The sequence below is a fragment of the Strongylocentrotus purpuratus genome, unplaced genomic scaffold (assembly GCF_000002235.5).
Source record: "Strongylocentrotus purpuratus isolate Spur 01 unplaced genomic scaffold, Spur_5.0 spur5_scaffold_12, whole genome shotgun sequence".
Taxonomy (NCBI): Eukaryota; Metazoa; Echinodermata; class Echinoidea; order Camarodonta; family Strongylocentrotidae; genus Strongylocentrotus; species Strongylocentrotus purpuratus.
Window position 1 is genome coordinate 24,503,788 of NW_022145597.1, and position 12,486 is coordinate 24,516,273.

The 12,486-nt window shown below is 37.6% G+C and overlaps 1 protein-coding gene across 1 annotated transcript; it reads right to left on the reverse strand.

The window, feature by feature from the left end:
- Positions 1-7,076: 7,076 nt before the first annotated feature.
- LOC105446240 (protein FAM43A-like) lies at positions 7,077-11,421 on the reverse strand. The gene is made up of 3 exons (XM_030981442.1): positions 11,221-11,421; positions 10,286-10,471; positions 7,077-7,589 (listed from the first exon to the last, which is right to left on the reverse strand). The coding sequence occupies exons 1-3, from the start codon at positions 11,404-11,406 to the stop codon at positions 7,077-7,079; spliced, it is 885 nt and encodes a 294-aa protein (XP_030837302.1). The 5' UTR covers positions 11,407-11,421.
- Between the last annotated feature and the right edge of the window lie 1,065 nt (positions 11,422-12,486).

The following is a 12,486-nucleotide window of genomic DNA, read 5'->3' on the forward strand; positions in this document are numbered from 1 at the left end:
AGAAAAAGTCAACATCACAATTCTACGTAAGGTTACTAATTGTTTTTTCGATGGTCTACGTTTCTTCTTTCTCCTTTTCTTCATGTTCACTAGTTCTTGCTCTTCTTCTCACTCCTAGTCCTTCTCTCTCTGTCTCTCTGTCTCTCTCTCCCGCTCTCTCACTATCTCTCTATCTCCATCTCTCTCTCTCTTTCTCTCTCTCTCTCTATCTCTCCCCTCTCTCTCTCTACCTCTCTTCCTCAGGCTCTCACACACGCACGCACACAGACACACACACCATTTCCAACTCTCTCGTCATTATCCATCTCACGTTCTGTCAACAATTATTAAACGATGATTCAACACCACAAACATAATAATTGTGACCTCGATTAAAATTGTCGCTGTCTTCCTCACTCAATTTAATTTCAAATATGTACATGTATATTTATACTTTTTTCATATTTTAAAAGCTTTTTTTAACCTTTATATTGGGACTAATTTTACATCCGTCAAATAAATTCACTTTTGATGTCAATTATTTACACACCTCGTGCGTCATAATGCCTTACGCTTCAATAAACTAAATAATAAATTGACATTTCACATCTGAATCTCATTTCATTTTTCACTCACTCTAATTTGCTGTTTAGATTAGCTACTTATGATTTGGGGTGAACGAACACGCCCTTTAATTGTGTACCTTTCTAAGAACGGGGCTTTGCTAGACGATTTCGAATGTGAGGAAGGGGCATTTTGTACGAAATATACTGATATATTAGCCTTTCTTTTTTTTACAATAACTATAGAAAGTAAAATACGTATTAAAAATCCTCAAAGGTTATCAAATTGAGGAATTTGCAGACGAGACCTTCAAAATTCATAATGTATTGACTATTGGCAGAGATTTTTGAATAGGGGTATCACCCTTCTCCCGCCCCCTCCTCTAGTATTGCCTTGACGGATGTGCGTAGGCTATCACTCCATTTATTATTCTTCTTGACAGATTGTGATGCATCGGTTAGCAAGTCATCCTGAAACTGAAAGGTTTTTGAAAACTTCAATTTAATCCATCAGGGTGATTCATAATTGTAATCTTGAAGATGAAAAATAAAATATGAAAAGAGGCAGGTCCAAAAATTCGAAGGCTAATGCAAATATGCGAACATGCGGATCATTTATTAGTTGCTTAGCAACGGAGCTGCGTAGATAATAAGTCAGGCAAAAATCTACCGTGTGCGGGTTTTTTATTTCACATACCATTTGCAGCGTTCTGAGTTCTTCAACAAGACAAAATACAAAATACAAGATTCAGAAGTTGACAAATGTCACGATCGATATTTCATCGTTTAAAAAAAATATCATTTTGAAGGTAAAATAATTTAACCGCACCCTTATATATAATAATGTTAGTACATTCGAGATCTGAATTATGCTAACATAATGAAATTATGAGAAATGCTTAAAGAGAACGGCATTGTATGGTCCAAGTATCATTATTCAATTTTGAAAATGAAAAAGATTTAAGTATGAACATTTTGGGGTTCCATATGTTTGCCTATATCAATTTTGGATAGTAAATAAGGACGAAGGATGGAGTGCATGATTTTAAAAATATTGCACTATAAATGAATCATAGTAGTAAGTGTAGTAAAAGTGTTGCACAAATGTTCTTCCATATCTCAGAAAAGACTAAAAACCTCGTATTTCACGAAAAACATGAATTTAGGCACACTAACCATTTCCAAACGAGAGTATAATTGTATCGTACAATAACCCGATGTAATAAAAATAATCGATGGAGATTTTCCTTGTTTTTAAATACGGAAAATGTATGCATAATTATATGATAGGTTGATTTAGCATATCATAATCCTCTATAATAGACAAAATAAATAAATTTGAAACCTGTCCATGTTTACTGGTACACGGTGCACTAACACCAGTGTACATATTTGTTCAGTTATGACGTGGTTAACCGCGGCGGTTTTTTAAAATGACGTTAGTGTAATACGCTTCATCACGGTTATGTGTATTATAACTATAATAACACAGAGCTTAGTAGATACGCGTATGATTATTACGAGCGGTTGACCTTCATTTAAAATGTTATACATATTTTTTTTTCTCAAGGCCGCGGTTTACCGCTTCGTGTCTGAACGAGATATGATATAACCAATTATTTAGTATTTCAAGTGAACTTATCTTTCAATGCTAAACTTCTTCTCAGTCATTCTCTATCTCTATCTCTGTATCTAGCCTACTATATTTTTTTCTAGTATCGGTTCCTCATGCAAATGGAAGGAACGTATTCATTTAATAATGTTTGTACAGCAATTTGTCCATATGGCTCCGAATAGTCTCATTGGACAACGCCCCCTATCGTCAGAGTCCAGCAGCCTAACATGTCAGCCTACTGACTTTTACCCCCCCGAAAAATCGTTAAAATTCATTTTTTGTTTAAACGAAAAGCACATCCACCCGACGTACGTTGACACTAGCTCTTTCATTGGAACCCTCATGTCCCATTGACTTTTGAAAGTTCACCCACCGTAATTTGATCAAAATAGGTTGCAAGCTCGCCATTGCCTATATAACACATGTGAAACAAGTCGAACTTTGGACTCAGTTTGGCAAGCGATTGTAATGTTTTAGGTCAAGCACACGAAGGATAAGAAGCATGAATTATAATAGATCAGTTCTGATCGGTTCATTATGTCCATTTCAACCAACCCCCACCGTAATTTTTCCATTGAAGATAAGCAAACATTTTGCCGAGGTAAGCAAAACATGAATATTCATTATCGCCATGGACTTTTCGATTATTTACAGAGGGGTGAATTGTGCACCACATCAAACTCCCCTACTTTAAGTCAAGTATTTCATTGTATTATGTAGTTTGGTAGGTTTATTTTAATAACTGTTTAATTATCAGATATCAATGATAGTTTAAAGGTATGGAAAATGTTCTTGTATTTTATATTTAGCAAAGCAATTTCACATACAAATTCACTACCAAGTGTCGTCTAATCCGCCGATTGCCGTCTGTTATATACGTCCAGCGAGCGAAAATGAGACAACTGGAGCAATATATTACTCTGTTATAATATTCAGAAATGAGAAATGTATTACACTTACGTCATTAAAACCATCGCGGTTAACCACGTCATAACATACAGAGGCAAAACCGCATGTTCTATACAAAAAAGACGCGGTTTCGCCTCTTCTTGTTCTGAACGAGCCTTTAGTGTGTTCTATATGCATCTTACATGCGGTATGGTAAGGTATTTATTCATCAACATATCGCAGCCAATGGCTGATTTGCATGCATGATTTACAGATATTTGGTTTAGATATATATATTTCTTTTAAATATAAAAGAACACATTATTATTACAATTCATTATAGAAAAAACTCAGTAAAACTCAAAAGGGAAGAGAGAAATAAAGGAAAAGTGTGGAGCAGGAAAATAAGGAGAAAAGGAAAGGATAGTTGAGGAAGAGAGAATAGAGAGAGGGGGAGAGGAGAAGGGAGAGAGAGAGAGAGAGAGAGAGAGCGAAAGAGAGAGGGAGAGAGAGAGAGAGAGGGGTGAAGAGGAACAAAGAGAGAGATGAACACGAACACATAGCTGTTATAATATAATACAAATTACAAAATTAAAATGTAATTGAAAAAAAGTTATTTCATCCAGGTTAGTGGGAATCCACTTCAAAGGAGTTGATTTACAAAACAGTAATTTTGAGGCAATTTTTAAACATGTGTATAATCATTACCGCATACCCAAAGAAACGTACTATTTTGAACCTGTAGATACATTATTAAGTGTAATCAACTAATCATACATGCTTGAAATATTTCTACTGACAACTCCACCCATAATTTCCCTTCTACGTACTTCAAATAAGGTCATCTTGCTGACAATGTTGAGAAATAATTCGTACTCTTGCCTGCTCGAATAGAATAAAAACTCCATGATTATGACTTCCACTGCTGAATTAATAACAAGAGCTGATGGAAATCAGCATAGACCTAGAGAAAGTACAAGGTCACGGGTTAAGAGCGATACAGTTCCATATGCGTAATACCGGTGGCCCTTACTCAGAATATGAGGCTCTTTTGTTGGAAAAATGGTTGCCTAGCGACATCAGAACGCATATTACCGAGAGACGGAATACAGTAATTGTCGATGGAGATCTGAAATTACTTTCCTACATTTCCGGCGGTCTGTGGTCTTCTATAATATTCTCAGTAGGGGGAGAGGGTGAGAGAGAGAGAGAGAGAGCGAGAGAGGAGAGAGAGAGAGAGGGAGAGAGAGGGGAGAGGGATAGAGAGAGAGAGATATATATAAGAGAAAGAGAAAGGGAGAGAGAGAGAAAGAGAGAAAGAAAGAAAAGGGGAAAGAGGAGCAATATCGGGTTTTCATGAATTCATGCGTTCGTATGGCGGTCCTTTCTGAATTATTTCATTTCATCACTGGTATTATCCCGTTTGAAAGAGAAGAAAGATTAATGGGCTGAAGAGTGAAGTAGAAGGAGGGCGATATTAATATACATGTTATTGTGAAATATTATCAAATTTGTAAAAGTTGTGTCTATATGAAGTTGATCTTGGAGGAAATATTTTTAAAAAGATCTGCAGTAAGCTTTAATTGTATAAGAGCATTAAAATAGAAAATATAAAGCTGTAAGAGAATTTCTCATCTTTTGCTGAAAGGGATCTTTGATAATAAATCCATATAGTCTCAAAATATACTGTTTTTAACAATTGTTATAGATGAAAAGAACATTGATTTTGGAACATATGAATCTTTTAGTCGCTGATCAAATATATTGAATCAAAGGGGTAGCAGCAAGGAAAGGTGTCCCTGCCAAATTCACTGAGATGCATTATTGTTACGAAACAATCTATTCATTACTCTGTTATATTGATTATGGGCCTTGGCAAGAGTGAATATCGATTAAAAATCAAAACGCGTAGAGGAAAAGCCAACCTTAATAGACAAGTAATCTAAAAGAAAACAGAGAAGCAGACTGGTGAAAACGACATCGGACAAAAATACGAAAGTTATGAATGTTTGAAATTTAATCACTATTCGTATGGGCTTTTCAATTGGCTGAATCGGTTATGTCACTGTGACGTATAGTTCCGGGAACTGTCCCATTGGTTTCAACGGAATCACTGAAATGTCAATTTTACCAACGAATTGACTCACTGAGGAGGTTTTTTTTTTCAAGGGCCTATAATGATATTCTGAATAGCGCCCCAAGGTAGAAGGCACTTAGGAGAAAAGGAAAATTTATTATATTTTTGTGCGCGAAAAACGGGGGAGTTGCCCATGACTACGTCTCAATTCACTGACCAAATCGCCAATTAGAGATTCGAATAGATTTAATGAACTCATGTTTTAGATTTTAATAACTTTCTTATCACTGCGTATTATTGGTCCGATTTACTTTAACTTTCGGCATTCTTTTTCCTTGATTTTTCTGCTTTTATTCACATTAAAATGTGAAGAAAAACACATTTGGTCTAAGAAGTTTAACTATACGTTATGTAATGGGCACACAAATATTGACTTGTTTCAATGCGACTATACTTGGATTCTACAAAAAAAATGGAATCTAAAATAATGTATGGTTTATACCTTTACCACAAATATATACACAATACTCCTTTTAATTGTCAATAATATATTATAAATATTATGGTATGCTCAATATCATAATACTAGAACTATTACTAACTATGTGACCGCTATAACTTGTTAAACCTTCCAAAAATTGCTGATCTTTTCACTATACAATCTCAGATCTAAAGTACAAAGAGCTAAAGATTAAAGCTGAATTAGACTGTACATTTTGAATTTTTAGAGTCTCTAACAAGTATACCGAACAGAAATTATACATCGTTTGTTATGCTTGTAATTCTTACATGCATTACTTTACTCCTTAACAAATTGATTCAACCTCTGTTACTTAAAGGCGGTTAATTCCTGTTTATTAAAAAGTAATCTTTGATGGTCAAAATCTAAGATAAAAGTGGAAAGAAAAAGAACAAGAAAATACTACAAAGAATTATGAAGTTACAAAATGAATTTCTGTATAAACGTCTCATCTATAACTACGACGCTGTAACAATAGTTCATGAACTATTATTCTTTCTTTTTATATATAAGGGAGGGTTAGAATTTCTATTCGAAGGCTATTGATGGACTCGTTGCTAGGATATAAGTGCCTACACAAAAATATAAAAAATTATTTATAAATGTCATGTCCTACAATGATTTCAGTTAATACATACAATATACAATAATACATAATGAACAAATCACTATCATTGTATGAGCTATCAAAGTAACGAAATCATCTTTATAGACCACTTACAAAGAATCTTGCGCTACGATTGGTCAAAAGTAAATCACGTGATGAAAGATAGTTCGCCCATCATTGATGGGAGAAGAAAAGTTCGTTGAACTGTGTAGAAAGTAGTACTATCTGCACAGACAGTGCAACGCACTTTCACGGAAAATAGTAGTACTATCTACATAGTGCAACGCACTTTCTTGTATGCGTTGCGTATACGTATACGGACATACTGCATGTACTATACGTATCGTACACCGTTTGCTATTAATTGATGTTGTGTTGCTCTAAAATGACGGAAGAAGTGAAATGTTTCCGATGTGGAATATAAAGCAAATACTCACCTTTTGGTTTCAGACGATTATCTGATGTAATACGCTATCTTTCCTCAGCTTCGCTTCGGAAAGATAGCTACATCTAGATCGCCTCGGAAGTGGTGGTAGTTTGTCCCATCACCTTAACCAAAGGTAATTACTTGCTTACTATCCTCTCGGCCATTATCAAGTACTACGAAGAGCTTTAATAGTCAATGTATACCAACGAGGAGTACGCAAACAAAATTCCCCAATTTACTATAAAGAACTAATGTTTTTGCTTATCATAGTTCAATATGTATCATGTAAGTATTGACCATACGGAATATCTTACACAGCGTATGGACAGCAAAATCCAGGAATCCGAATCACGTGTAATTACAGAATGACAAAAACTGTCTCGACACGGTTACAGGCTGTTCACAACTCTACTTCTGCCGGCTGGAAATCCTCAAACTTTTCCTCTTCTCGTTTCAAAGATGGACTATCCAGGATCCCTATCTTATCGAAGTTGTATCTTGTCTTCGGGTTCTCTTTGCCTTCGTAGCGGCTCTCCCGAATCACGAGCATCTGCGTCTGTAAACTGAGACGATGGGCTAGTGGCGGCTTGAATGCACATCGAGTATTGATGATCCTACGTAGCGGCGTCGGGGGCAACGCCTCGCTCATCGAGATCGTATCCTCCTCTTCTAATTCGTCGTCATAGTCTTCGGCGTCGTCGCTGTCGTCACTCCAGCTTCTCTCGAGGAGGCTTTGGCGGCTGGGGCTGTCGTGGATGGTCGTGGAGGCTAGGAGATCGAGTTTAGTCTTGCTGGCGGCCTTGTCGCGTTTGAAAAGCTCGAAGGCTGTTTTATACATTTCGGTTATTGTGCTCGCTATCTCCAGGGCCTGATCGTCTTTGGTGCAAGCTGCGACGTGGACCCTCAATGAAACCTGCAGGAAAGCAAAGAGCAAATAGTTAATAGGGCAATTCCACGGAAATCATAAAAGTGGCAATAACTCAAGAGTCCAGAAATATAGGAGGGCGATGACTGAGTGGTAGAGTAGTGGTCTCGTAAAACCGGAAGTTCCCTTGTTTTAAGCCAAGTCGATGCGCTGGGCCCAGTGTCGCCCATTAGAAAGCATATTTTGTTATTCTGTACAGAATTGTTAATATTTGCCGGTTTCATTTCAGACTGAAACAATGCTTCAACCTCAGTTCTGCTGAACGACGTTCCGTTATCCATGTACCAAGGAAACATGTAACCTCTTAGTTAAACGTCGTTCAGACGAGATTAAATCTACTTATTACACAGCTATACAATAATAGTATAGTTATATGATGAATATTGCCAATCTGAATAGTGTGGTGGATTATTTTCTTTGCACAAATAAAGCTGGGAGCAAATATCAGCGGAGCATTAAGCCAGATCATCGCTCATACCCTTGTATTTTGTTGCCATCACGTTTCTTAATTAAAAAACTAGACATCAGAGGCGTATTCAGTTTTCTGGCAGGAAGAGGGGAGTGGGAGGGGAAGGGGAGGATGTGGGGGGGGGGGGTGTCACAACTCCGAAACTTCAGTGACAAGGAACTATAAAAAAAAAAAAAAAAAAAAAAAAAAAAACCGATGTTTCTTGTATTCTTTTATTTACTTCTTATACCCCCCCCCCCCCTCTCTGTCCGTCATTTGGCATGTACGGATTGTTTTGTGCATGTCTTCCCGAACACGCTGAAGAAAAAACATACCAGATTATTAGAAAGAGATGTTGGAATAAGAGATCAGAAAAAGATAATCATTCGAATTACAGTTTCAAATCCATGAGATTGCACGAAATCCTCAGTGGTAAGACACAAAGCCAACCCTCGTTACTGAGTAGCATTGCAGAATTCAAAATCCTCTCTCGCGGTCCAGATTGAAGGTATTATAGTCTGCCACGTAGAATAACATGAATAGTGATTGGATAGAGAGACATGCAGAGAGACAGACAGACAGACAAAGAGGGAGAGAGAGAGAGAGAGAGAGAGAGAGAGAGAGAGAGGTTGGTGGGACATAAGGGCGACAACATATATAAAGCAATGGTTATGATGATGTGGTGAAAGGGAAAGACAGAGACAGAGAGAGACAGACAGAGAGAGAATGGATGGTGAGAGAGATCTACGAAGAGAGAAAGGGAAATGTATTGAGACAGAGAGAAAATGGTAAGAGAAACAGAGAGAGAGAGAGAGAGAGAGAGAGGAGCACAAGATAGAGGAAGAAAGTAAAGGAGTATAAAGGTGAGATAGCAAGAGGATTAGAGAGAGAGAGAGAGAGAAGAGAGAGACAACGAAGGGGATGTGTTATAAGAAAGGCGGGGGAGAAGAATGAGATAAAATATTGTTTTTTTCAAAGTTATTTGAAGACGACCTCCGTTTGAGGGATGTGAAAAAAAAATAGTTTCCAAATATAATCTAGCCTTTTGGTTTTGTTAAATCTTGGAGAATCTGATTAAATCAGGAAGTTTTACTGTTTGACAGCTTAAAGTTAAGCATTGGTTTTGAGAGACACAGATCAGTTTCGTAATGTTAAGCCTATGTATTCAGACCTAACCACACGTTTTTCTTTGTATTAAGATATCAGATTTTCTGCATTGTGTTTTTTTTCTTCACAATAGATATTCAGACGTAGCCACAAGATGTGTATTAAGATATCAGATTATCAGCATTGTGTTATTTTTTTCGCAGTAGCGGTAATCTATATTTCAACCACTAAATGGTATACATGCCATTTCAATTACGTACATTGACATTCTTACATTTCAAAATAAACTTAAGATCGGGGAAACATATAAAATCGGATGTCTGAAGTACCTTTACAATGTGATCTAATCGCTGTATGATCATAATCGATGTCTTATTTACATACAATTGCATTAATTGCGTAGTGAATGACGCCGCGTGTGCAATGGGCACTTTGCTCCTTGTACACGAGGCGTTATTTGCTGACGTAGGACTGCGTCAGTGACTTGCGCGGCCTTGTTATGCCGTTGGATAGTGACATGGTACATTATTAGGGAAAACATTGTCTTTCCATCACTGGCGCATCCACTAATTTTCTTTAAAGGTCGGGTGACATCTAAATATAAGTTGATTCCCGTTGATGTGCAGGGCTGCATACAACTCTTGATTTGTTATTCAAAGATATAAATATATTTCATAGATTTTCAAATATTTTTTAAAATAATTTTCTCAGACCTGCTAAGCTCGACCCTAAAAAAATGCTCCAGATCTCATTTATCTTGTGACATCATCTGTCAATTATCAGTGAGTTAACAAGTCTAGAGGCAGTGGTATGTAACTTCCCCCGGCTCAGCACATGCTCACAACATTCTGCATTCTTTGATGGGTCTACCACTACGTATGATCCGTTGTGACCGGGGCTTAACTGGCACACGCATATCAATTCCCTTAATAGGTTTGATAAGCGCAGGTAATGACGCAGTCTAAACAGGGACTTTTATATTTGCACGTCGACATAGTGGACTGCTACGTGTGAAGTCCTTTTTAAGGCACTGACAGTGGACGTAGTAGTCCACTATATGGATTTGCAAATCTAAAATCCCTAATAACGCCTCGTGTACACTATTAACGGGCACAATAAAGGAACTTACCTGCAGCCTAGGGAGTTCGTGACGGTAGATCCAGGCAAACACCGTGGGATGCTGGCTGTCCGTTCTGCAACAATTGATCCGATGAAGATGGAAGAACTGCTCCCTGTCTCCTTTCCTCTCTCCGCTGCTCGACACACCTCCTGCTCTTACAAGTCGCATTCCCTTCGTTCCCAGGTACATTTTTGCCTGTAAATTAAAGAAAATACATGCGCTAACTATAACTGAAAATGTATCCGCATAATAGGCCTACATATTACATCATTATGATTGTCAAAGATGAAGTCGAGTTCTGATAATGCAATTGAATTGTGAAAGAAACTGTGTGAAGCGATTAGAAAAGGTTGATCCAAGTACTGTAGCACATAAATATTTGTGCATTTTCCGTGTAAGAAAATTCCCTCGGTGACCAAAACAATTGATAACTTAACTCTTTTTATGTCTATTTTATGTCTATTTTCTTTTTACCCCACATTACTCAGCCATGAAGGACATAAACTCCATATATTATCACACGTTCGTTTTGCTTTTCCTTCAGCTCTCCCCTCGCTCTAACCTAATTTGTTTTTTTATTTCGTCACTGCTGATGATAATTTCCATGGGAAAATGTGATGATGATCATGATCATGATATTACCATTATTATTATAATCCTTATAATCAGTATTCTTATAATTATAATCATTGTTCTAATTCTTATTATTTTTATTATTAATATCATTAATATTTGTATTCCATCGTTATTATCATAATAATCATTATATTCATCATCACTATACTGCTACTACTACTATTAATACTACCACTACTACTACTTCTACTCGTACTTCTCCTACTTCTACTACTACTGCTGTTGCTGCTGCTGCTACTTACTACTACTACTACTACTACTACTACTACTACTACTACTGCTGCTACAGTTGACGGTGTTTTACTTACCTTGACGTATCTCTCTCCACATTCTGTATTCTTCCAGATCTTCCTGATGGGGTAATCACAGCAAGATTTACCCCGGGACCCCAGGGTCCGCATGCTTCCAAGGTACCGTAGAGTATACTCCGTGTCCTTAGGTGTAACGATAAACCTCTGTTGGCGCCACTTAAAAACGTCCGGAATTATCGACATGTTGCCGTATCTTGTTAAAAAGTTAAAGCTAAAAAAAACAGTGATCTAAAAAATTGGAAACGGTTGGGTTTTATTCGTTTCAGATGAATCAAGATTTCATGCTAGCTGGCGTCGTAAAACTCGTAAAGAAACAATAAATCAAAATTACAGATCGTTGTTAGCAGACAACCGGATATTCTGAAGATTGAACACTGTTATCTCTGATTCAGCTATCGCATCTGGATGCTGGCAGAAAGTTACTTCACAGTCTATTTAACATGTTTAATTGGATAATGTCGTAAGTATTCAAGTCCAGTGGTGTCGACGAATAGTTTTGAAGGTAATTCGTTGGTAAAGCAATAAGCGATGAGGTTCGTTATAAGAGCTGTAAACAAGATCTATCGATTATTAGTTCTGAGCGCAAAACCACGAAATCAGCTTCGAACAAGATGACGGAAACCGCTGTCTCGATGTTAAAACCACCTTCTGTCTCCGCTGAAAAGATGATACTGCATGGGCGGCTTTTGGATTCTGCTCCGTTGCTTTTCATTCATAGGCTCGACTGAAAAGATGCAAGACAGTAATGTGATTTAAAAGTGAGCGAGAGAGAGAGAGAGAGAGAGAAAGAAAGGATGACGTAGAGACTGGTTGGGAGAGATGAAGGGAAGGGAGATAACGAGAGAGAGAGAGAAAGAGGGGGAATACGGAGAGAGAGAGAGAGAGAGAGAGAGAGAGAAAGAGAGAGAGAGAAAGATAGAGAGAGGAGAAGATACAGAGGGATATAGAGGCAGACAGAGAGGAAAAGAGAGGGGAAGGGTGAAAGAGAAAAAGTAAGAGAGTGAGGGGATCTAGAAGAGAGAGAGTGGGGGAGGGAGAGAGAGAGAGAGAGAGAGAGAGAGAGAGAGCTATATAGGTAAAGTGTTAGAGATTCATATTCAGATTATTTGTTCTGATCTTTATTTCAAAAACACAGGAAATTGGCCTCCGGTGGCATAACAAAAGAGAGAGTGGGGGGGGGGACGGACGGAAAGGTAGGGAGCGAGAAGAGAGAGAAGTGGAGCGAGAAAGAGAAATGATGAGAGAGGGAGACGGGGAAGGAGA